Below are 26,282 nucleotides of genomic sequence, written 5' to 3'. Positions count from 1 at the left end.
ACCTATGCCTAGCTAACTACTGAGGCACCTACCTATGCCTACCTACCTATACTGGGACTCCTACCTATGCCTACCTACCTATACTGGGACTCCTACCTATGCCTAGCTAACTACTGAGGCACCTACCTATGCCTACCTACCTATACTGGGTCTCCTACGTATGCCTAGCTAACTACTGAGGCAACTACCTATGCCTACCTACCTATACTGGGACTCCTACCTATGCCTACCTACCTATACTGGGACTCCTACCTATGCCTAGTTAACTACTGAGGCACCTACCTATGCCTACCTACCTATACTGGGACTCCTACCTATGCCTAGCTAACTACTGGGACACCTACCTATGCCTACCTACCTATACTGGGTCTCCTACCTATGCCTAGCTAACTACTGAAGCACCTACCTATGCCTACCTACCTATACTGGGACTCCTACCTATGCTTAGCTAACTACTGGGACACCTACCTATGCCTACCTACCTATACTGGGTCTCCTACCTATGCCTAGCTAACTACTGAGGCACCTACCTATGCCTACCTACCTATACTGGGACTCCTACCTATGCCTAGCTAACTACTGAGGCACCTACCTATGCCTACATACCTATACTGGGACTCCTACCTATGCCTACCTACATATAAGAAGATAATAAGGTCGTTGCTTCATTGTGGACAGACCAAATTTGTTCAGCTGGACAGTCACTGTTGTTCTATCATTGAGCTACCACAGCCCGGCGACCATATGGGCTGGAAAACTGCCACGGCTTGCACTCTGGCCATGTTGCGCATCAGTCCAGCACGGCGTCACTACGCAAACAGCTGTTTGTGGTGCGTTACACAGTGAGTTTGGTGTGTCAGTGTGAAGCAGTACTCTAATTACACTCCCTGATTGATGTATACACATGCAAGATGTTTGAAAGCACTTTAGGCCTGCAATTTAGCATTCAATGTGATTTCTGCCTTTAACGCTGCTTTGCGTCACATCCAGATTTTTTCCCGGGACTTTGGGCATGTATCCCACTTCGCCATGCCCCCCTCCAGGTGTTAGACCCCTTGAAACATGTTTTCCATCACTTTTGTGGCCAGCATAATTTTTTCTATTTTTCAAAGTTCGCCTCCCCATTGAAGTCTATTGCGGTTCGCGAACTTTTCCGCGAACCGAACCTTCCGCGAAGGTTCGCAAACGGGGTTCGCGAATCGAAACTCGGAGGTTCGCGACATCACTAATGTCTTTCTGCATTTAATTAGATTGGAGTTATTTTCATGGCTAGGACCTTGGGCGGTCATGTGCCACAAGTCATACCGGGTTGGTGATAGGATGTCCGCCTAATCCAGTTGAGTGTGTTTCCCTCTACGGATTGCACTATTAGTATGCTGGGGATTGCTGTTTTGGTGATTTATTTTTCTTTATTGTTTTTGTATTTTTTGTAATACCAATTCCAACGCTGAATAATGTTTGGTTTTGAGCTCCATCACAGTGTTTTCGTGGCCTGCCTCTCTCTTACAGGCCGTGTCTTTTTCTGCCTCATAGCTTGTCGGTTTTGATCACTCGGTAGCTGACAGGATGTTGTTTCCCGTCGGGGTATTCTGGTTTGTTTGTTTGTTTTTTTGCTGGTTTTTTGGGGCTTTTTGCATTGTTCTACTTGTTGTCTTGACGACAATACGCATTGGCAAGGCACATTATAATTTGCCCTAGTTGTTTTCGCTTCTGCTTTGCGGATTCCTTTTGCGGATATCACGTTTTGCGGATTTCCGAGTTTTATGCGGATTTCCTTGTTTTTGCGGAAATCCGCATTAGCATGCAGAAATGCATCCAACGTTATGATGTCATTCTGATGCCGACGGTGACAGCGTTTTTGTTGTTGTTTGATGCTGTGCTGCTCCCATTGCCCTCTGGGAGATTGGGAGGGGCAGGGAGACTGTGATGCAGTTCCCCATCAGGTCCTCTCTGGCTGGTGAGTGCTGATTGGCCAGTTTGGGTGTGATGTTTTTCAAATTTTACTGTGCTAACTGCTGGTGATTTACATACCTGTTTCCCATCAGGTCCTCTCATTATTCTTTGCTTTGCGATTGGATGTTGATATTTACACTTGTTTGATTGGTACATGTGACCTTATTGGGATGGTATATAAATGCCTGTGTGTTCGTTTTTCCTTTTGAGTGAGCCTATACAGCTTGAGGAAGGAGTTCTCTCCGAAACAGCGTCTGTCGCTGTCCCTGGGCCTCATCTCTTTTATGCAATAAAGAGATTTTAAATACATCTATGTGGTGCTGCTGATCTCTGCTTTTATCGAAATGATCTATATATCATTTTTTTTTGCCACAAATTAGGTTTTCTTAGGATACATATTTTATTTTAGCTGCATTTTAAAGGGAATAATAAGAAAAAAATGAAACAAAATTATTATTATTTCTCAGTTTTCAGCCATTATAGTTTTAAAATAAAATGTGCTTTGATAACTGACACGTTTTATTGGCCCATTTGTCCTGGTTATTATAACATTAACATTATAACATAAATTATGTCCCCCCTAGTACAGTGTATTGTGACAATATTTTATTTAGAAATAAAGGTGTATTTTTTCCATTTGCACTTCTTTATACTAGATCAATAATTACAAGCCCTAATTTTCAAAAGTAATAGTGATATACCCTAATGACATACATATAAAAAAAAAAAAAAGCTGAGTTCCTAAGGTAACAATTTATGATTTTTTTATTCTGTCACTTACTTTCATAAAAAAAAAAAAAATAAATAAACAAAAAAACACAAGGTAACTATAGTTATATAGATAGGAGAGGGAAATAAGGGGTTAACATTTGAGTTTTTGGTTTGTTTGCTTTTTAAACATTTGTAGTTGTATTTTTACTTTTGGCCACTAGAGGTCCCTATACTATCCTGTGTACTGAACAGTACACTGGAAGTAGTGAAGAGCTGTGAATGACGATATGCATCTCATTGATGCCAGATGATCAATCACTACTGGCACTGTGATCAGTGAATGGAAACACATGTTCCTTTTCACTGATCAGTACTTTGCCACAGCGGATGGGGTTGTGGGAGCCGCATCAATGTAAACCACGGGATAGGTGTATATACGCCCCTGGTGCTGAAGTGAAGTCCACAGGGGGATAATAGATACACTGTACTAGTTAAATAAAGATGAGTCCTTAAAGCGGTATAAAACCCTGACATAATATTCAATAAAAACATGTTTTCAAACTTTTTATATGCCATACGGTTATCATATTTGCATTTGTGCAAGTATTATTATTCATTTAGAAATTACAAGTTCCCAAAAGTACAGTGTTTTGCTTTGAGAGCTGCCTTTGCATTTCAGTGTCTGTCTGTGTCCAGGAGCTTCTCCACAGTCAGGGAATGTGTCACATTCCTCACTTGATACAATTAAGTAAACACAAGATAACATTATCTTCACTTCGGATGCGTCCAGATTTCTCTGCACTGAACTTTCAAGCTTTATTTTCAACTAATTGAATGCTGTTCTAGTAAAAAAAAAAATGGTTGTATTATATAATATGCTGTGAATAATTTTTTAGAGTAAAGAAGAAATGCTGGGTTTCATTCCACTTTAAGGCAACTATTTATGTATTTTACAAGTGTTTGTTTGGTAACTGGAGGGCTTTGGAAGGGATTCGTTTTATTAATCTTTAATTAAAAATGTATGCCTGCTGTAATTTTACTTTTTTTGCCACAACATCGTGCTACAAAGACTGTAGTTACCAGGAAGTGTTCATTTTTCCCCACTATTCCACTTCTGTTATTATGAATGGACATGGCCCTTGATCGGAGTCATATCCATTTATTCCAGGCACTGTGATTGGCTCAGGGAACACTTGTTACCCTTTACCCATCGCTGCCACGTAAATGCCACTAGGACTGAGCAGCAGGCATGCGCACTCACCACAGCAACACTGGACGCATATGCTGCTCTCTGGTGGTTAATTAAGTGGTTAATTTCCTTGCAAACAATGCCTTACAAACAAAGCCTCCATATTCCTCTTGCTTCAGGTTCCCATTTAGTTCAAAATTACTTTCCTCAGCTTACTTTTTGCATATTATAGGTTGCTTAAAAAGAGTTTATATAGAAAAGTTGAATAATGAGTAATTCCTGAGATGCATTTTGTAAATCAGCCCCCCCCCCCCCCCACACACACACACACACACACATATATGTCTATCTGCTGTTCCAATAAATCTCGAAACTTTCTGTCGTCGTTTATTGAAAATCTAAGTTACAAACTATGGGTAGAAAATATTAACGTATAGACTTTATATAGAAAAATATCATCTGCGAGGGAAGGCTCTGGTTGTGGTGATAGGTACAGATGTCGTCCTCCATAGCTTCCAATGTCAGAGTTCTGCAAAAATAATAAATATATGTGTAAGTTCTCTTTTATCCAACTCATATTACGCCCAAAGAAAACAGAGGTGGCTTCAAGCTGAGGCTTTCTACTTTATCTTCCAAAACGTTTCACCTCCAGGAATAAAGTGGCTGATTTGTATTTTACCAAGATATTCAAAAAAACATTCATATTTTATTAAAAGATCTTGGCTGTCCTGCAAGCCAACTACTGTCTATGTTGTGGTCCTATGACAGGGAGAGGAGTAACGTGAGGGGAGCAGCCCATCTATCACAGAGGGGTCCAACGCTATAGGGGCCCCCAAACTTCCCTTCCTCAGATACAGGGGACTATACTTCAGATCAGGTGGTTTTGTGGCTACACTTGTTATGGGTGTGAAGATCAACGATGGCCACACTTGTTTTATGCCCCTCGTGAGATGGGCACCAAGGCCGTCAAGGGCACCAAAGGGAGGGGTGTGTACATTGGGAAGTCCCGTGAATTATAGTTACGCCACTTCAGCCACTCAACATTTTTTACTTTTTTGTACTGTCACAACAATAGGTGACGGTCTTCGGAGATAAACAAAATCTTGGATTGGCTACCTTGACTCCATCAAAGCCACTGATTGCCCAGGGCTTCCTGGACAATCATTGGTATTGGTGTCAACTCGGTGGCCAGTCAGAGGCTTGTATACCTCTGAAGGCCCACCTAAGGAATGCGGAGAGCTGCTTATTGGTGCAAACTGGTGAAACCAACTGGTGGCAGGCAAGGGGAAACTGCTGTGGGCACAGGATATGCGACCTCTCACCCCCACTTCACGCACCCAATTGTTGTGTGAGACAGCAAATGCATCATTATAAGAACTTTGGTTTGCCCTGATTTGGCCCATGTCATTACTATGCTGTACAAGGCTTCACAATAAAGTACCATCCGATTGAATTCTGATTGAGGAAAATCGAATTCGCTTGGAAAATAATTCCCTAATCAACCCGTATGTGTTTGTTTAAAGGAGAGGTCCAAGCTAAAAGAAAAATCAAAATCCACTTACCTGGGGCTTCCTCCAGCCCCTGGCAGCCGTCCTGTGCCCTCGCCGCAGCACCGGTGGCTTCCGGTGTACTTCGCTGCAGAAGCTGACCTCGCCAGGTCTTCTTCCGGGTCGGCTTCTTGTGCGCTCCACGGCGTGGGTCACGTGGTCTAGCCGACGTCATCAGGTCTGTGGTATACAGGCGCAGTACATACCTGATGACGTTGGCTAGACTACGTGACCCGCGAAGAAGAAGCCGACCCAGAACCCAACCTGGCGAGGTCGGCTTCTGCAGCAAAGGACACCGGGAGCCACCGGAGCTGCGGCGAGGGTACAGGACGGCTGCCAGGGGCTGGAGGAAGTCCCAGGTAAGTGGATTTTGATCTTTTAGTCTGGATGTACCCTTTAAAGAGGAACATTAACCCAGGATTGCACCTCATCCCAATCAGTAGCCAATATCTCTGTCCCACAATAAATCTTCACCTTTTCTCAAACAGATCATCAGGGGGCTCTGTGTGGCTGATATTGGGGTAAAACCCCTCCCATGGCCCTGGCAGTTTTCTGTCTGTGAACCTCATTGCATTGTGGGAAATAATGCTCTGTTTAATATATACAATATGTGTATATATTAGTCTATCACATTGTTAGTGGGTGTGTCTATAGATGAGGGTAGTTGGTGCTGTCAGTTTTTATTCATGCCTGCCAGCAGTAAAGATGCTGACCTGCAGGCTCACAGCCATTCAAACCACATGAACAAATTGCACAGCGAGTCATTTATTAAACTATCTTGTATTTCTTAACGTCTCATTTTGCAATGTTGAGATTTATTTTTTAGCCTTTATTTCTACCTCTCAATATATTTCCTCCTAAAGGTGCCCATACATAAGAACGAATATGGGCAGATTCGACCAAGAGACAAATTTGTCTCTAATCGAATCTGCTCATACACTACAGGCCGATTCCCGTCCGATTTCACCATGAAATCATCAGGGAATCGGCTGAGCCGCCGCGTCCCCCTCGCTGCTGCCCCCAACTGTATAAATGTATGCAGCGTGTAGTGTATTTATACATTACCTGTCCTGTAGCAGCTCGCCGGGTCCATCTGTCCATCTCGCTGGGTAAGTCGCATACACGCTAGCGGCGCATAGCGTCTGACGTCAGCCACTATGCGCCTTCGTGACATCAGACATAGTGCCGCCGGCGTGTATGCGGAACCCGGCAAGATGGACGGAAACCGTGTGGAAGCTGACACCGGACAGGTAATGTATAAATGCACTACACACTACATACATTTATACATTGCGGCGGCAGCGGCGGGGGCTTCGTCGTCTCGTCGCTCGTTCACCATTCGGCCGCAGTACCGCCGCGCACCCGACCAATCAACCTCGGCCCAACATTTTCCAACATGCGCGATTGACCATGCGGCCATTTTCTGACCCAAAATTGGTTGCTTTGTTGGTCGGGCATGCACTTGGCAGCACCAATTTTCATCCAATTCGATTATAATAATCGAATTAGATGGTCAATTGGTTTGTTGGTCAGCTAGTTTATGGTTCCCTTTAATAGCTTCTTTATGACTTCTTTCAGTTAAGTTCCTCCTTCACAGCTTCTATATCTCTTTGGAAGGTGACCTTCATCAGGATCCCCACGGCGCAACCAACAGAAAAAAGTATAACATGGAACAATAAGGCATAAAATACAAACAAACAACGCAAACCAAGCTGAATAAACAATGGCAGAAAACGATGACATAAATCGTGTAGCGTCTGCCGCGGAGGCGACCTACAAACCTGTCTCCTGTAACAGATCCTCATTATTTTCCAGCGTGACTATCTCCCCATCATCCTGGCTTTCGTTTTCTCTTCTTCTTCCTCCTTCCTCCATCATTGTCGCACTTTCCATATCAATGGCTGGATTGTTGGCTAAAAAGAAAGTTAAGAAAAAAATAATCCTAAAAATCCTAAAATAATAAACAAGCAGGAAGCAGAGGTGTGATCTGTGTCCCCAACTGACACATGAGGATTAGTAGGTCAGAAACAGAAGGATGTTGGCCAACTCAATAATAATACAGTATATCCATTGTTGGTTCATTGTTGGTCTAGAGTAGATCCTCAGATCCTTTTACATTGAATTCATTGTCAGACACACTGCATCAGTAATTAGTATTCAGTAGAAAGCCAGGGCCCGCATAAGCCAGTAATACCCTTCGCCCCTAATGCGGAAGCCAGCATTCGGAAACCCCGGTAAGTATATTATACTTTATTTAACCAGTTTATTGACTATAGTTGTCCAGATAGGAGCTGCACTGGGCTTTCTTGATGCGTATACACGCCCAGCACTGCTGTGGTAGGTATGCGCACATGTACACATGCCCGCGGCTCGTTCGCGGCAAGATTTACATAGAGGCGATTGGTGAAAGAAGACATGTGTTCCCTGAGCCAATCGCAGTGCCTGGAATGAATGGACATTACTTTGATCAGGGCCATGTTCATTCATAATTAGGAAACTAAAACAATTAAAAGAAAAAATTAAATAAAATCAAACGGTTCCTGGTAACCCAGGATAGTGTTTGTGGCGAAAATGTAAAATTATACATTTTAATTAAAAATTAATAAAGTTAATCCACTTTAAACAGTTTAAAGAAAAATACATAAATTATTGCTTTAGGGGTTCAGCTATTTGACCCTTATGTCATGAGGGAATATTACTGTTATTTTAGTAAATAAAGACTTGTCATTATTGACCGGATTAAAAAAAAAAAACATAAAAAGTACACCTTTATTTCCGAATAATATTTTGCCACCATGCATTGTACTAGGAACATAATTTAAAGAGGAACTCCAGTGAAAATAATGTAATAAAAAAGTGCTTAATTTTTACAATGACATTTATGACATGGTGACATTTTTACTGTTGGCGGGTGATGTAGCAGCTATTTCCCACAATGCAACAGGGTTCACAGACAGGAAACTGCCAGAAGTACCTCGGTAGTCGGTGCTCGGAGCTTCTTCTAGGAGGGGTTTCACCACAATAAGTGGACAAAAAGGGCGCCCCATTCACTCCCATTATAAATATCGTTTAATGGGCGCCGAACAGGGAAAAAAAGGCGCCGGAGATTATTAACGTTTTAACAAAAGGCGCCCGGAGATTTTTAAGGATTTATAACTATGTTTGTAATGATTTTACTTTACAAAATGAGCCCGTGACGAATAACGTTTATAAAGATACTAAATCACTATTTCTAAAACATTTCTAAAACATTATTATCCACCCCCAAAAAATTATTTACATTTTTTTATTTACATTTTTTATTTATTAGGCACCAACAGGGGGGTCTTAGGTTTAGGCACCAACTGGGGGGTCTTAGGTTTAGGCACCAACAGGGGGGTCTTAGGTTTAGGCACCAACAGGGGGTCTAGGGGTTAGGGATAGGTACAGGGAGGGTTTTAAACAAACGTAAATATAAGTTTCAGTTTACAAACAGGGAACAGGGAAGTTTTAAGAATTGCCGATCTCATACACATTATTTAGTGATTTATAAATTCTTAAAACACTATTTGTAAACGAAATTCTACACAATATTTCTATAAACAATAATACTGTTTATCGTTTACACCATGCGCCCTTTTTTCCCGACGCCCTTTTTTGATGTACGCTAGTTACACACCAGGACGTTGCGTTTAGGGGATGTTATAGGGCACATAACGTGCCCCTAACGCAACGCTTGGTGCTCTCTGGTGTGGACGTTGGAGTGAGCCGCGTTGTGCAGCTCACTCTGGCGTCCGTGATGCGTACTCTTGGACGCAGGCGGCATCACGTGGTCCCGCCCGGCCAATCGCCGCACAGAGCGTCCGCTACAGGAAGTAAACACTGCACATCACTGAGTGCAGTGAATATTAATTAGCCATGTGCCTGGCCGCTCTCCGCTCCTCCCCAACATGACTGAGCATGTGCAAACAGTCTAACGCGGCTTAGTCGCGTAGAACGCACAGCATGCAGCACTTTGCTGCGTTACAATGTAACGCAAAGTGGGCAGTGTGAACAGCCCATTTGTGTTACATTGCTGTGTGTTGGGGGAGCATTACAGACTGCACTAACGTGCGCCTGTAACGTCTTAGGCCTCTTGCACACTGCACGCGATTCCGATTCAGATTCCGCTTTTTAATCAGTTTTTACATCAGATTCAGATTCCGATTTGCAGTGTGCAGGGAGCAAACTGCAAATCTGAATCTGAATCGGATGTAAAAACTGATTAAAAAGCGGAATCTGAATCTGAAACGCGTGCAGTGTGCAAGAGGCCTTACTGTGTGCAAGAAGCTTTAAGCTTTTAACTTTTGAAAAAGTATCTCAAAGTTGGTAAAAAAGTACTATCAAAATTATTTTGAGTATATTCTTGCTTGCTGGTTGTTTAAAAGGTATTATATGGCAAGGTGTGAACCTATCAGAAAACTCAGGAGAAAAAGTAAATTGCATATGGGTCATTGGGCACTTTTCAGACCTTATCAATAAAATGCCTTTGAAGCCACCAGCAAGCAAGAAAATACTTCGAATAACCTTGACAGTATTTTTCCACCTGCTTTTTGGTACTTTTTCATCTGCAGAATGCTGAAAATGTATTTTACACATAAGATGAAAAATGATCTCCCAGGTGAAAAGTCAGGAGAAACTACATGAGGTGTGTTTCCTACTACATGTGTGCAGCCATCCGGTACATCAAGATGTGCTCAGCTCTCTCACCTTTTTTCCTCCGAGATTTAACTATAATTGGGACCAGGATGGCCAAGGCCACAATGCAGATGAGTAACAGCACAGAGATCAGGATGATGAGCAGGTAAGGATGTCTGGAAACCTGCCTGTAACAAGAGAAAAATAACACATTTTTTTTTTTAGTGTTAAAGAGAACCCGAGGTGGGGTTCTTACATCGCAATCCCCATACAGAGGCTGGGTCTGTCTATAGAGCCCAGCCTCTGTTGCTATATAGCTTCCTCCAAAGCCCCCCCTACGCACTGCGAGACCCCATAAAACACAGCCGCGCTATGCGGCTGTGTTTACCTCACTAATGTCAGTCTCCACTCTCCCCCCGCCTCCTGAATCGCTCCGGTCCCCGCCCGCGTCCCTTCCCTCCAATCAGCGGGGAGCGAAGGGACGTGGGCGGGGACTGGAGCGATTCAGGTGGCGGGGGAGCGGCAAGACTGGCATTAGTGAGTGTCGGCAGCGCGGCTGTGATTAATGGGGTCTCGCAGCGCTCAGGGGGGGCTTTGGAGGAAGCTATATAGCAACAGAGGCTGGGCTCTATAGACAGACCCAGCCTCTGTATGGGGATTTCGATGTAAGAACCCCGCCTCGGGTTCTCTTTAAAGAGACACTGAAGCGAAAAAAAAATGATGATATTATGATTTGTATGTGTAGTACAGCTAAGAAATAAAACATTAAGATCAGATATATCAGTCTAATTGTTTCCAGTACAGGAAGAGTTAAGAAACTCTAGTGGTTATCTCTATGCAAAAAAGCCATTAATCTCTACCACTTTCAAAGTCGTGGAGAGGGCTGTTATCTGACTTTTATTATCTCAACTGTAAGTGAACTAATTACTTTTTCTCTACCAGAGGAGAGGTCATCAGTTCACAGACTGCTCTGAAAGAATCATTTTGAATGCTGAGTGTTGTGTAATCTGCACATATTAGAGAATGATGCAATGTTAGAAAAAACACCAGATACCTGAAAATAAAAGTATGAGGATATTTTCTTTGCTGCTAATCTTCTAGTAATTATTCATAGTACACAACCAATTCACTATATCATATATTTTTTTTTCGCTTCAGTGTCTCTTTAAGTAGAAAAATAGTTGAGGGAGCGATTGGAGGCTAAGAGTTGACCAGCGTGAACATAGCCTTACATTTAGGCATTTGTGTGTGTGTGTTGGAGGGGGATGGGGTGGTTGTTGCTGTTAGAGCTGTAAAGCCGTTACAAGAAAATCACCCAACTCCGACTCCCCAGTTTATGAAACCACCGACTCCAGGTACCCATAATTCCGCCTCCTTGACTCCTTAGTCTAATACTTAGAAGGGCTGTGGAGTTGATACAAAAATCATCCAACTCCGACTCCTCAGTTTATGAAACCACCGACTCCAGGTACCCAAAATTGCTCCAACTCCACTGCCCTGGTTGCAGTAATGAGGGGGGTTAATGTAAGCTTTAAGAATTGGGGAGGGGGGGGGGTACATTGTGCACAGGGGAAGAGGTGTGGGATAGGCATCGATAAGGGGGTCCAGAGTACTTTAGGTGTTATGCTTAGAAACAGTCAATAACCTTGATTTGATACAAACCGTTATGCTAATGTTATGCACCCGGAAACAGAACCAACTAATATCCAATTCAAAATTTAAAATTAAACAATCGAAGATGCATATATTTGCACAACATGACCAAGTGAAGTGTGGTCCGGTGTTAGTGGAGGAGCAGAAATGTAGACATCAAACCAACAAACCTTGATTCTGGTAATACCTTTAACTTTAATGACTAGCTGTACATGGTTTTATTGCAAGCTATCAAACTTTAAGTTTCTTCTTCAGACTTTATTTTACGGTTCTGATCCAGTTGCCTGAAGAAGGAGGAAACTTAAAGAGAAACTGTAACCAGGAATTAAACTTCATCCCAATCAGTAGCTGATACCCCCTTTTACATGAGAAATCTATTCCTTTTCACAAACTGTTCATCAGGGGGCGCTGTATGGCTGATATTGTGGTGAAATCCCTCCCACAGGAAACTGTCAGGACCATGGTTCTGGCAGTTTCCTGTCTGTGAACCTCGTTGCATTGTGGGAAATAACTGTTTACAGCTGTTTCCAACTGCCAAAAAAGCAAGCAGCAGCTACTTCCAGTGACATCACCTGCCAGCAGTAACAATGTCTCCATGTGATAAACTAAATCAGAGAGAGGAAATATTTTACAATAGGCAAACACTGACTAAATAATTTATACATCATTTTTGTAAAAATAAAGCATTTTTTTTATTACATCATTTTCACTGGAGTTCCTCTTTAAGTTTCGAAAGATTGCAATAAACCATGCACAGTTAGCCATTCAGGCCGGTATCACACTTCTAACCCGCGGTAACGGTGTGGTGCGATCTGCTGATCGCATCACAACACCAAAAAAAGCCTTTGGAGATTACTGCAGCAGTGCGCGGTAATCTCCATTCTGGCTGCAGGCCACGCAGGAAGTGAGGATCTCTGTAGTGCTCATTTCCTGTGGCCAGAGTTCGAATTGCATGGAAGTGTATTGAAAAAATAAGCTTCCACGCATGTGTACCGCAACGCTAACGTCGTACTTTGTTAAAAAAACAACCTGCATCACCATAGACTTACATGACTTCCGGTTCAACACATGTTGCCCAGCAATGCGCTGTTTCCCCAGCATCGGCCGTGCGGCAAGAATGATTATGTCACTTCCGGTGCATTGCATCGTATGAAATGCCCCACAGAATAAACGCTTGCTGGTTTGACCTATGCATAACATGACCATACAACTTGCATTGAGTCGAAATTATAAGCACCTTACTGGCAGCATAACAATAAGGGTTGCAGAAGGCTCGACTGCACCGGGGGCCCTTGGTCCAGAAGGGCCCTCCCTCAACCACAGTATTAGCTCTTTATTGGTCCTGTGCTGATAATTATCACTTCTATAGATACTTTGAATAGTGGTGCTCATTCACAAACTGATCCCCATCCCTTTTTTGCACCTCTGACACTGTGTTGTTCTTGGCAGGTTTTAGTGTGCCGTATCAGTTGTTATGTATAGAGTGCTTGGGTGGCCCAATGCAAAAGTTGCATCGGGGCCCACAGCTCATTAGTTACGCCACTGCTTACTGGCCACCACTAGCTATGAGAAGACTATTCAAATTTGCATGAGAGATCTTTACCATTTCAAACTCTCACCCAAATTATCATTACATCAGAAGTCTGCCCTAGAAGCCAGTGTACAGCTATACATGAGTATATATAAATATATAATAAAAAGTGTATAAAGCAAACCTGTCACTGTTGCCTTTGTTATTTGCTGAAACAGACAGGCTGTGGTGTGTGGAATTTCTCATCAAACCTAATAAAGAGAAAACAAAAATCCCATTGTGACATTTATATTATAATATAACATCGCAATAACAATAAAAAACCGATACTCCGGCCACATTTGCCGAGAAGCTAATTTCTCCGATATTGTACTAGCGGCTGTCCCCAGCGCTCAAGTTACTGCAGTGCTCGGTGCCACACAGACTGTGCTGTCCATTGCGCCTATAGCGGCATCCACTGTGTAATTGATAAATAGCAGTATAAGTGGCTCAGGTACCGGGGGTGGGACTGTTTAGCAGTGAAGGCGACACTGATATCACCGGATATTGCGGCAAGGAGATTGGTTACGGTTAGGCATCGGTAGAGGAAGAGTTCAAGTGAGACAAGGGTTAAGGTAGCCATACATCTAGCAACGATCTCTAATCGAATCTGATTAGAGAGAGAACCGTCGGGTGCCCATACAGCACAGGCCGATTCCCAATCAATTTCAGCATGAAATCTCGGGAATGGTCCGAGTTCGCCGCTGCCTATGTTACCCACAGCACGGTGCCCATCCGTCTAGGCATGGCGTAGCAATAGAGGTAGCGACCGCATCAGGGTCTTAGGGCCAGAGGGGACCTCCCTCAAGTGCAGTATTAGTCCTCTATTGGTTCTGTGCTCATAATAATCACTTCTATAGATACTTTGAATAGTGGTAATCATTAACAAACAGCTCCCCATCCCCTTCTTGCACCTCTGACTCTGTAGTTGCCATTGGCAGGTTTTGGTGCGCCATATCAATTGTTATATAGAGAGTGCTTGGGGGCCTCAATGTAAAACTTGTATCGGGGCCCACAGCTCCTTAGCTACGCCACTGCATGTGACATCACACACGCAACACATGCTAATAGCCAGTGGCATGCAAATCGCTAAACGGAAGAGCGGGGGGATTCCAAAGATGGATGGGCACCATGCGGTGGGCTACACAGGACAGCTAATGTAAAATACACAAACAGGGGTTCATTTATACACTAGGGGCAACAGCACTGGGGTTTTGTCGGGTTCAGTGCTCATCCTATCACCTGATTGTCCACAATGGCCCAACATTGCAGCATGTTCGATTGATACATGCGACCAATTTGGCAACCAACCAACTCGTACATGCAACTATGGTGAAATTTCGCACAAACGCGAAAATTTATATTTTTACAGTGAAAAGCTTTTTTTTACGCCCAAAAATCCTTATTTTAGTGCAAACATTTGCGAAAAACGTGAAAAGCACAAACTTATTACAAAGTGTTTTTTTGATGGCATTTTGGCTCAAAAGTCAAATTTAACATTATTTTCGCGAAAATAAATGCAAAAAGAATATTGGCATCTTTGCTCATCACTGCAGATGAGTTCAGATTGATATTTGGATCAAAGTCTACCCTGGCTTTGGTCAATTGTTATATGATTCAATGTTATTCTATTGAATTACGGTACACGTTCAATCTATCAAACATGCCTGTCTAAATATGTCTTATTTTCCTGCCCCTGCTTGAACTTATCGTAAAAACATATAAGAGGTGTTTGTCCTTATAATAACAAGTTGGTACTCATCTCAGGCAAAAACTGAACTCCTTCAACAGATCGTTATCCAATATATTCTCCTCCCAAGTGAAATTGCAACAACATAACACATTGCAGGCAGCCATATGCAAATCACAGTGCAGCTAGAAGAGAGTCATAAGCAAATGGGGACGTTTTCGTACGTATCAGGTGACGTGACAACCAGTCATGTGACCTGATCCTGGAGCTACGCAATGGGTGATGCGGTAGGATGCTGGAACATGGGTGAAAATGCTGAAGAGGGAGAGGAGCAGCTGAGCAGGTACATGACAGAGCGCACATAGCGCAACTCACATTATGTATGCAATGTGAGTGTTATTTCTATAACGCATGTCACGCAAAAATAGTGAATCAGGGTCAGAGAGAGGCAAACAGATAGATAGATAGATAGATGGAGAGCTGGTCCGCCCATAAGGCGGGGTGAGGCAGGTTCCTCAGGTGGCAAATTCGGGGGTGGCAGCACCCGCCTGGCCATGAGTGGGAGGGGGGCGCTGAGGTGGAGAGGAGTAGCGGGCAGGAAGGGGGTATTGGGCACAGCGACTGGGAGGGGGGTCGGACCCCCCTTCCTCATCTGAGTCCTGCGCTCCCTCTCCGGCTATTAAGCACAGCAGCAGCAGAGTTATATCAGGCAGCAGGGGGGGGGACTCACCTCTTCCGCGTTCCAGCGTGCGTTCCACTGTCGTCACTTCCTGCAATGCATTGCAGGAAGTGACGGAAGTGGAACGCATGCTGGAACGCGGAAGAGGTGAGTCATCCCCACCCCCTGTCTGACAATATACGCTGCTGCATTTAATAGCCAGAGGGAGAGTGCAGATCGGGGGACTCAGGTGAGGGGGAGGGTTCCGACTCCCCTCCCCGTCGCTGTGCACAATACCCCCTTCCTGCCCGCTACCCCCTTCGGTCTACCTATTTTGGGGGGGTTGGCGTTTTCTCACAAGTTTGCCTCAGGCGGCAAAAAGTCTAGAACCGTCCCTGGATAGATAGATAGATAGATAGATAGATAGATAGATAGATAGATAGAAAGATAGACAAATAGATAGATGTTCATGGCCACACCCACCTTGCTGTGTATCTGTGGTGTTTGGAGAGTTGGGGAATTCTGGGGTAAATTCGGTGCTTGGCTGCCCTCTGTTCGGCGTGGCTGGGGGTGGTGTTTCAGCATCACCTGCACACAATGGCGTCCATCAGGGTATTGTCACACTCAGCAGTAATATGACAGCGTTCTACAGGACCCCCTGACGTCACTCTGAGGAAGCCCAATTGGGCGAAACATGTAAGTGGGAGGAACCCTGGGAGGCCGGCCTCAACTACCTCCTCGATGTGTCCGCGTTGGATCCCCGCTACCTCGCTATGTTGCTGCTAGCTGGATGTGAGAAGCGGGTTGATCGCGCATGAAGCCTACCTGGAGCAGGACACTGCGTTTGTGGTTTGCTGCACTACGTACAGGCATGAGGAATACCACAGTGAGACCTGCGACCGGAGCGGAGTGAGGGGGACCCACGGGTCGGCGGGCTATCAAGGTAACCTGTACCTGTCTCTTGCTCGCTGCTGCGCAGCACAAAGACTGCTAACGCTAACGCTATGACGCTTGACAATCTGCTTGCCTGCTTACGCCTGCACTAGTTGAAAAACTGTTGGGGGACTTTGTGCAATGGCTGCACGCTATTGGAGCTGGATGCTGTGACTGGCCCTAACTGCACTAAAGAATTGAGGAATAAGCCTAGCATGTGTGCACACCCACAACAAACTTCACTACAAATCTAGCAGGCTCTGAGCTGCATAGAAACCTGCAGAACGACAGCGGAATCAGCTTTGTATGAGTGTATTTATCTGTGCTGGGGTTGCAGTGAGGCTAATTCTGCAGCGAGACGCAATTGCAGCAACTGCTCTGTGTGACTGGCAGTGTGACTGTGAGGAGGTGTGTGGGGGCGCCCCGGGGTCTCCAAAAGGTTTTAATTGCTTTTAAAAAGTTTTGCACACTGTGATTTTTGTGACCAATAAAGCATATATATTTTTGACAAGGATCATGAGGCCTCCAAAAACTTGATTTTCCTTTGTAGTTGTTTAAGCGTTCTACAGGACATTATCACATGACTAACCTCACACAGTGCAGGGACGGACCTACCATGAAGCCACCAGAATTATGTGATTCAGGCAGCAAACTTTAGGGGGTGGCGATTGGACAAACAGTTTGGGCCCCCTGGCACCTGCCTCCTCTCCGCACTCCAGTCCCCCTTGCTGGAACGCACACTACCCATCCTATCCACGCATCCCAGAATCCCCGTCCTCATTCGACTAGTCACATCTGATAGGTCACTGCTACTGATCCGAGTGCAGTGATTGGCTCAATGACAATTCCGTGGTCCCGCCCGCAAGACCATCGGCACCAGTTAGCCAAAAGAGCAGTGGACCCTTATGATTGGCTGGTCTGGTGCCAGCACCCCCGCCTGATTGGTCACGTGCCAAAGCTTCCCCTCTGAATATTAGTGTATGGGGGATGAGAGCGTTGGCATCCTCTAAAGTTTGCTGCAGGCAGCAGAAAGTCTGGAACCGGCCCTGACACAGTTACATGGGAAGGGGTGACAGAGCCGCAGTATATACGGGACAGTGACATGCTGGATCCCCCCACATACACTTCACTGCTCTCCGCAGATCCACCAAACTCTGCAACACTGTGCCATTCAGCTACCCAGAGACGACTGGCCAATCACTGCACAGAAATATGTAACATTGGTTTCTCTTATTGTTTAATTTATCAGGGCTCCCCAACGTCACATGTAACTGGAGTATAGAAGAACTAATTCAGGCTCTATTAAGGATTTTCATTTACACACATCTATCTTTAATAATCAACATACATACACATACAACTTCCATTAAAATCTCACCAACCTAGTTGTGTGGTTTGTATAGTGATTGGAGAGCTGGAAGCTGCAGTGCTGAATCCTGTGCTTGGCTGCCCCCTGCTGGACACCTTCCAGAACACCTCTGCAGTAGTATCTGTACAGAGTGGAGTCTATCAGTCTTTACATGCATCAATGTCAATTCTATACAATATATGTTTAGGTCACTAGCGTACGTACAAAAAGGGCGCCCGGACAAAAAGGGTGCGGGGTGTAAACGCTAATTAATAATTAATCATTAATAGCGTTTATAAAAATAGTGTGCTATATTTCGTTTACAAATAATGTTTTACAAAATTATAAATCATTAAATAATGTTTATGAAATCGGAAATTGTGAAAACGTTAATCTTCCCTGTTTCAAAACTGAAACTTATAATTACGTTTATTAAAAAAACGATAATATATGTTTAATTGTTATAATTGTATATTATTGTGAATAACCTTCATTTATGGTTTGTTCTTATAATAAAATTTGAAAATATTCTTTATAACGATGATATAAATATAAGTATGTTCGTAATAAGTGTTGTAAAACATTAGTAAGTATTACTAAAATTTTACTAAAACTATACCTAAGCCTACTCTCACACAGAACCCTCCCTGTACCTATCCCTAACCCCTAGACCCCCCTGGTGGTGCCTGAACCTAAGACCCCCCTGGTGGTGCCTAACCCCTAGACCCCCCCTGGTGACTGATCGCTTTATTATGTGGATAATAATGTTTTACTAATTGTGGCTGCAAAAAATATATTGCAATTTGCGTTACGTACTGATCGCTTTATTTTGTGAATAATAATGTTTTACAAACAGTAAGGGATAAAACTTTAAATAATGTTTTAATTAGTTAAATAAGATAAATATGTTTAGTATTTTTATAAATGTTATTCGGCACGGGTGCATTTTATAAACGTAAAACACCACAAGCACAGTTATAAATCATTAAAAATCTCCGGGTGCCGTTTGTAAACGTTATTTATCTCCGGCGCCCTTTTTTCCTGCCCGGCGCCCATTAAACGTTATTTCTTATGAGAGTGAATGGCGGCGCCCTTTTTGTCCACTAGCTGCCTGCGCCCTTTTTTCCCACTTCCAGGTCACTAACCTTGTAGAGCGACACTAGAGGCAGAGGGAGCAGAGGTGCTGATGCTATTGAATGGGGAGACTGTGCGTTCTGCCAACACATCTGTACTCAGGTCTTGGAGGGTACTAATATCTGCAAATACAAAAAAATTTATAGATAGATAGATAGATAGATAGATAGATAGATAGATAGGCAGATAATCTATAGTGATGGATGGATGGATGGATAGATAGATAGATAGATAGATAGATAGATAGATAGATAGATAGATAGATAGATAGATAGATAGATAGATAGACAGACAGACAGACAGACAGACAGACAGACAGACAGACAGACAGACAGACAGACAGACAGACAGATAATCTATAGTGATAGATGGATGGATGGATGGATAGATAGATAGATAGATAGAGAGAGAGAGAGAGAGAGAGAGAGAGAGAGAGAGAGAGAGAGAGAGAGAGAGAGAGAGAGAGAGAGAGAGAGAGAGAGATAGAGAGATAGAGAGATAGATAGATAGATAGATAGATACAGATAGATAGATAGATAGATAGATAGAGAGAGAGAGAGAGAGAGAGAGAGAGAGAGAGAGAGAGAGAGAGAGAGAGAGAGAGAGATAGATAGATAGATAGATAAATAGAGATAGATACAGATAGATAGATAGATAGATAGATAGATAGATAGATAGATAGATAGATACAGATAGATAGATAGATAGATAGATAGATAGATAGATACAGATAGATAGATAGATAGATAGATAGATAGATAGATAGATACAGATAGATAGATAGCTAGATAGATAGATAGATATAGATAGATAGATAGATAGATAGATAGATAGATAGATAGATAGATAGATACAGATAGACAGATTGATGTTTATGGCCACACCCACCTTGCTGTGTGTCTGTGGTGTTCTGAGAGTTGGGGAATTCTGGGGTAAATTTGGTGCTTGGCTGCCCTCTACTGGGCGTGGCTGGGGGTGGTGTTTCAGCATCACCTGCACACAATGGCGTCCATCAGGGTATTGTCACACTCAGCAGTAATATAACAGCGTTCTACAGGACATTATCACATGACTAACCTCGCACAGTGCAGGGGCGGGCCGCGGACCTACCATGAACCTACCCGAGTCATGTGATTCAGGCAGCAAAATCTAGGGGGCGGTGTTTGGACAAACAGTTCAGGCACCTTGGCACCTGCCCCCTCTCCACTCTCCAGTCCACCTTCCTGGAATGCACACTACCCATCCTATCCACGCATCCCAGAATCCCTGTCCTCATTTGACTGGTCACATCTGATAGGTCACTGATCCTGACAGAATGCAGTGATTGGCCCAATGACAATTCCGTGGTCCCACCCACGAGACCATCGGTATCAGTTGAGGGGTGGTACCATCCTCAAAACTTTGCTGCAGGCAGCAGAATGTCTGGAATTGGCCCTGACACAGTGACATGAGAAGGGGTGACAGAGCTGTAGTGTATACGGGACAGTGACATGCTGGATCCCCCCACATACACTCCGCTGCTCTCCGCAGATCCACCAAACTCTGCAACACTGTGCCATTCAGTTACCCAGAGACAGTGGCCAATCACTGCACAGAAATGTACCTGTAACACTGGTGTCTTTTACTGTTTAATGTATCAAGGCTCCCCAATGTCACATCTAATTGGAGAATAGAAGAACTAATTCAGGCTCTGTTAAGAATTTCCATTTAAACCCCTCAATTTTTAATAATCAGCCTACACATAAAACTTCCATTAAAGTCTCACCAACCTAGTTGTGTGGTGTGTATAGTGATTGGAGAGCTGGAAGCTGCAGTGCTGAATCCTGTGCTTGGCTGCCCCCTGCTGGACACCTTCCAGAACACCTCTGCAGTAGTATCTGTACAGAGTGGAATCTATTAGTCTTTACATGCACCAATATCAATTTCTATACAATATATGTTTAGGTCACTAACCTTGTAGAGCGACACTAGAGGCAGAGGGAGCAGAGGTGCTGATGTTATAGAATGGGGAGACTGTGTGTTCTACCAACATGTCTGTACTGTGGTCTTGGAGAGTACTAATATCTGCACAGGGCCGGTTTAAGCAACAATGGGGCCCCACGGCAAAATAAATCTGGGGGCCCCCCTAACAGATGCCCCGGAGCAAAAATTGGCATTAAGGGACCTTTTTTTGCAGCTGGTATAGTCAGGGTTTGAAGCCTCAATCGGTCGGAGCTCCACATTCTGGCTACCCCAGCCTGCATGGGGGACAAGGGGTTGAAAAATTTCAGGAGGGGGGACCCCACATAATTTAAAAAAAAAAAAAAAAAAAAAAAAAAAAATTCCCACACTCTAAACATAAAAAAAATTGGGAAAATAGGAAAAAAATGCCAGGGATCTTCATACAGCCATATTGCGGCTGTATAGCGATCCCTGGCCAAAGCGCTGCGGCTGCGTATAGACCCCCTGGAAACCCTGTCAGGAAATGTATTGCTCTTTCTTTTGATACATGTAAAATTACACTACCGTCAGGTACTAAAAGTGACATTTACCGCATTTAAAAGTATACTTTTTTCCTTCGAAACTTTAAAATCGATTTTCTCAAAAACTATAAGGTCTTTTTGAAAAAATGTTTTTTCCTCTTATTCCCAATGATCTCCTTAACATATCCTGCAAATTTAGGGATTTGCTATTAACCATTAAAGTCGGCTGGTTTTTAAATGTGTATTTTTTTTCCTTTGATACTTTAAAATCGATTTTCTCAAAAACTATAAGGTCGATTTGAATTTTTTTTTCCTTTTGTAGCCACTGGGGGCCCCTACAAGCTCTGGGGCCCTGGGGCAGCTGCCTCCTTTGCCTCTATGGTAGCGCCGGCCCTGTATCTGCAAATACAGATAGATTGATAGATAGATAGATAGATAGATAGATAGATAGATAGATAGATAGATAGATAGATAGATAGATAGATAGACCATGGATGATAGATAGATAGATAGATAGATAGATAGATAGATAGATAGATAGACCATGGATGAGAGATAGATAGATAGATAGATAGATAGATAGATAGATAGATAGATAGATAGATAGATAGATAGATAGATGCCTTTGCTCTCATAGGTTCTTATTCAGTTAACATTTTCTCCTGAGTTTTCTCCTGGGAGATTATTTTTCATCTGTTCTTTAAAATAAATCTTTTCATCACTTTGCAAATGAAAAAGTACAAGAAAAGGGGTAAAAAAAAGTACTATGACAATTATTCTGAGCACTTATTTGTATGCTGATGGCTTAATCAGATTTTGAATGATCGCATAGCACCTGTACATTTTCACACTCTTTATAGGTAGGTAGGTAGCCAGGTATAGGTGCCCCCAGTATAGGTACCCAGTATAGTAGCCCCAGTATAGGTAGCTAGTATAGTGGCCCCTAGTATAAGTAGCCAATATTGTTGCCTCCTGTATAGGTAGCCAGTATAGTAGCCCCAGAATAGGTAGTATAGTAGCCCCAGAATAGGTAGCTACTATAGTTCCCCCTAGTATAATGTACTCTAATTGCCCCAGTATAGGTAGCTAGTATAGTTGACTCCAGTATAGGTAGTATAGTTGCCCCAGTATAGGTAGTATAGTTGCTCCAATATAGGTAGCTAGTATAGTTACCCAAATATAGGTAGCTAGTATAATTGCCCAAATATTGGTAGCTAGTATAATTGCCCCGGTATAGGAAGTATAGTTGCCCCCAGTATTGGTAGTATACTTGCTATAGTTGACCCAGTATAGTTAGTATAGTTGCTCCAGTATAGGTAGTATCATTGCCCAATATAGGTAGCTAGTGTAAAATTGCCCAAGTTTAGGTAGTATAGTTGCCCCAGTATAGGTAGTATAGTTGCCCCAGTATAGGTAGTATAGTTGTCCCCAGTATAGTTAGTATAGTTGTCCCAGTATAGGTAGTATAGTTGCCCCAGTATAGGTAGTATAGTTGACCCAGTATAGGTAGTATAGTTGCCCCAGTATAGGTAGTATAGTTGCCCCAGTATAGGTAGTATAGTTGCCCCAGTATAGGTAGTATAGTTGCCCCAGTATAGGTAGTATAGTTGCCCCAGTATAGGTAGTATAGTTGCCCCAGTATAGGTAGTATAGTTGTCCCCAGTATAGTTAGTATAGTTGCCCCAGTATAGGTAGTATAGTTGCCCCAGTATAGGTAGTATAGTTGACCCAGTATAGGTAGTATAGTTTCCCCCAGAATAGGTAGTATCGTCGCCCTCAGTATAGGTAGCTAGTATAGTTCCCCCCAGTATAATGTAGTATAGTTGCCCCCAGTATAGGTAGCTAGTATAGTTGACCCCAGTATAGGTAATATAGTTGCCCCAATATAGGTAGCTAGTATAGTTGCCCGAGTATAGATAGCTAGTATAGTTGCTCCTAGTATCGATAGTATAGCCGCTATAGTTGACCCAGTATAGTTAGTATAGTTACCTCAGTATAAGTAGTATAGTTGCCCGAGTATAGGTAGCTAGTATAGTTGCCCCGGTTTAGGTAGTATAGTTGCCACCAGTATAGGTAGTATAATTGCCCCAGTATAGGTAGTATAGTTGCCCCAGTATAGGTAGTATACTTGCCCCCAGAATAGGTAGAATAGTTCCACCCAGTATAGGTAGTATAGTTGCCCCAGTATAGGTAGAATAGTTGCCCTAGTACAGGTAGTATACTTTCCCCAGTACAGGTAGTATACTTTCCCCAGTATAGGTAAAATAGTTGCTCTAGTATAGGTATTATAGTTTCTCCAGTATAGGTAGTATAGTTTTCCCAGTATAGGTAGTATAGTTGCCTCAGTATATATAGTAAAGTTTCCCCAGTATAGGTAGTATAGTTGCCCCAGTATGGGTAGTATAGTTGTCCCCAGTATAGGTAGTAGAGTTGACCCAGTATAGGAAGTACAGTTGACCCAGGATAGGTGCCCAAAGAATAGCTAGTACAGTTGCCCCAGTATAGGTAGTATAGTTGTCTCAGTATAGGTAGTATAATTGCCCCAGTATAGCTAGCATAATTGCCCCAGTATAGGTAGTATAGTTGCCCCAGTATAGCTAGTATAGTTGCCCCCAGTATAGGTCATATAGTTGCCCCCAGTATAGGTAGTATAGTTTCCCCAGTATAGGTAGTATAGTTGCCCCAGTATAGGTAGTATAGTTGCCCCCAGTATAGGTAGTATAGTTGCCCCCAGTATAGGTAGTATAGTTGCCCCCAGTAAAGGTAGTATAGTTGCCTGCAGTATAGGTAGTATAGTTGCCCCCAGTATAGGTAGTATAGTTGCTCCAGTATAAGTAGTATAGTTGCCCCAGTATAGGTAGTATAGTTGCCCCAGTATAGGTAGTATAGTTGCCCCAGTATAGGTAGTATAGTTGCCCCAGTATAGGTAGTATAGTTACCCCAGTTGTTCTCACCTCCCTCCCTCCCTGCAGCCACCGCTCGTCTCACCTTCCTCTCTGCTCTCCACAGATCCACCAAACATTGTGGAATTCAGCTACCCAGAGACTACTGGCCAATCGCTGCACAGGAATGTACCAGTAACATTGGGATTTCCATTTAAACCTCAATCTATCTTTAATAATCAACATACACATAAAACTTCCATAAAGTCTCACCAACCTAGTTGTGTAGTGTGTATAGTGATCGGAGATCTGGAAGCTGCAGTGCTGAATCCTGTGCTTGGCTGCCCCCTGCTGGACACCTTCCAGAACACCTCAGCAGTAGTATCTGTACAGAGTGGAGTCTATCAGTCTTTACATTCATCAATGTCAATTCCATGTAATACATTATTGAGTAACTAACCTTGTTGAGCGACACTAGAGGCAGAGGGAGCAGAGGTGCTGATGCTATAGAATGGGGAGACTGTGTGTTCTACCAACACATCTGTACTCAGGTCTTGGAGGGTACTAATATCTGCAAAATGGATGGATGGATGGAGGGGCGTAACTAGAAATCACTGGGCCCGCCTGCAAAACTTTGGATAGGGCCCCCTCCCCCTTCCCCCCAACCATGTCCCCCCGTCCCCCAGGTAAATGGAGAAACAATGTTATTCACTTGGCTAGTGTACACTTTAATGTGTTTTCCCCTTACAGATAAAAACAGACAGCAGTGAAACACTGCAGGCATTTTCTCTATAAATTACTTTAGCTTCTGTGATAAAACAAGCATGTTTTTCCACCGACTCACATGGTGTGCAGATAACGCATACAGGAAACCTGACAGATGAGTCCCAGCCTCAGCTTATACACTCACTCTGTCCTATTCTGATGGAGCGAAACCGGCTCTGCAGACTCCTTCAGCATCACTACAGTACAGAGCACTTGGGAACAGAACGTTTTTTTTCTCTGTGCCGTTAGTTGTCAGTCTCCCAGAAAAGAGAAAAGAAATGTCACCCCCCACAGGGCCACCTGGGGCTTCTGCCCCCCCCTCCCCCTGCAGCTGCATAGATAGATAGATAGATAGATAGATAGATAGATAGATAGATAGATAGATAGATAGACAAATAGATAGATGTTCATGGCCACACCCACCTTGCTGTGTGTCCGTGGTGTTTGGAGTGTTGGGGAATTCTTGGATGAATTCAGTGCTTGGCTGCCCTCTGCTGGGCGTGGATGAGGGTGGTGTTTCAGCATCACCTGCACACAATGGCGTCCATCAGGGTATTGTCACACTCAGCAGTAATATGACAGTGTTCTACAGGACATTATCACATGACTAACCTCACACAGTGACATGAGAAGGCATACCTCCCAACTTTTTGAGATGAGAAAGAGGGACACTTAAGGCATGCCTCTGCCACACCCCTAACCATGCCCCATCACACCCCTAGTCACACATACCATAACGATTTCATACGAAAAATATGTTGTTTTATAATTCAAACCACACTGGTCCTTTCTATCCTGGCTCATTTTCCTTCATATTAACATTTTAAAATTGGTAATATATCAATTTAAAGGATGGGAATAAAGGTTAGAGTCAATCAAACACATTTTTAGTAGAGAAATATATATATTTACATAGAAAGAGGGACAAAGTCCTGAAAGAGGGACAAATGAGGAGGAAAGAGGAACAGAGGGACAGGGCTCCCAAAGAGGGACTGTCCCTCCAAAACAGGGACAGTTGGGAGCTATGTGAGAAGAAATGTAAGAAACACTGCTGATAACAGTGCATGACTAAACAGTTCTTAAGGCCATTATTTTTATTGTGGGGCACCTTGCACACTTGCGCACTGTGTC

The 26,282-nt window shown here is 43.4% G+C and overlaps 1 protein-coding gene across 4 annotated transcripts in view; it reads right to left on the bottom strand.

Moving 5' to 3' along the window:
* Positions 1-4,272: 4,272 nt before the first annotated feature.
* Positions 4,273-26,282, bottom strand: part of LOC137521904 (polymeric immunoglobulin receptor-like) — a 74,415-nt gene continuing 52,405 nt past the window's right edge. For 2 of the 4 annotated variants that reach the window (XM_068241774.1, XM_068241777.1), the window contains 11 exons: positions 25,575-25,679; positions 24,664-24,771; positions 20,812-20,919; positions 19,931-20,035; positions 19,054-19,164; positions 17,943-18,050; positions 16,111-16,215; positions 13,425-13,491; positions 10,129-10,244; positions 7,182-7,313; positions 4,273-4,382 (listed from right to left, as the gene is read on the bottom strand). In XM_068241774.1, coding sequence (XP_068097875.1) covers positions 4,375-4,382; positions 7,182-7,313; positions 10,129-10,244; positions 13,425-13,491; positions 16,111-16,215; positions 17,943-18,050; positions 19,054-19,164; positions 19,931-20,035; positions 20,812-20,919; positions 24,664-24,771; positions 25,575-25,679 — 1,073 coding nt within the window. In that variant the 3' untranslated portion in view covers positions 4,273-4,374. The remainder of the gene's footprint in view (positions 4,383-7,181; positions 7,314-10,128; positions 10,245-13,424; positions 13,492-16,110; positions 16,216-17,942; positions 18,051-19,053; positions 19,165-19,930; positions 20,036-20,811; positions 20,920-24,663; positions 24,772-25,574; positions 25,680-26,282) is intronic. The other 2 variants (XM_068241775.1, XM_068241778.1) reach the window with 2 other exon arrangements.

Source organism: Hyperolius riggenbachi, chromosome 6 (genome assembly GCF_040937935.1).
Source record: "Hyperolius riggenbachi isolate aHypRig1 chromosome 6, aHypRig1.pri, whole genome shotgun sequence".
NCBI lineage: Eukaryota > Metazoa > Chordata > Amphibia > Anura > Hyperoliidae > Hyperolius > Hyperolius riggenbachi.
The sequence above is the reverse complement of the archived record's forward strand: the minus strand, read 5'-3'. Positions and strand labels throughout refer to the sequence as shown.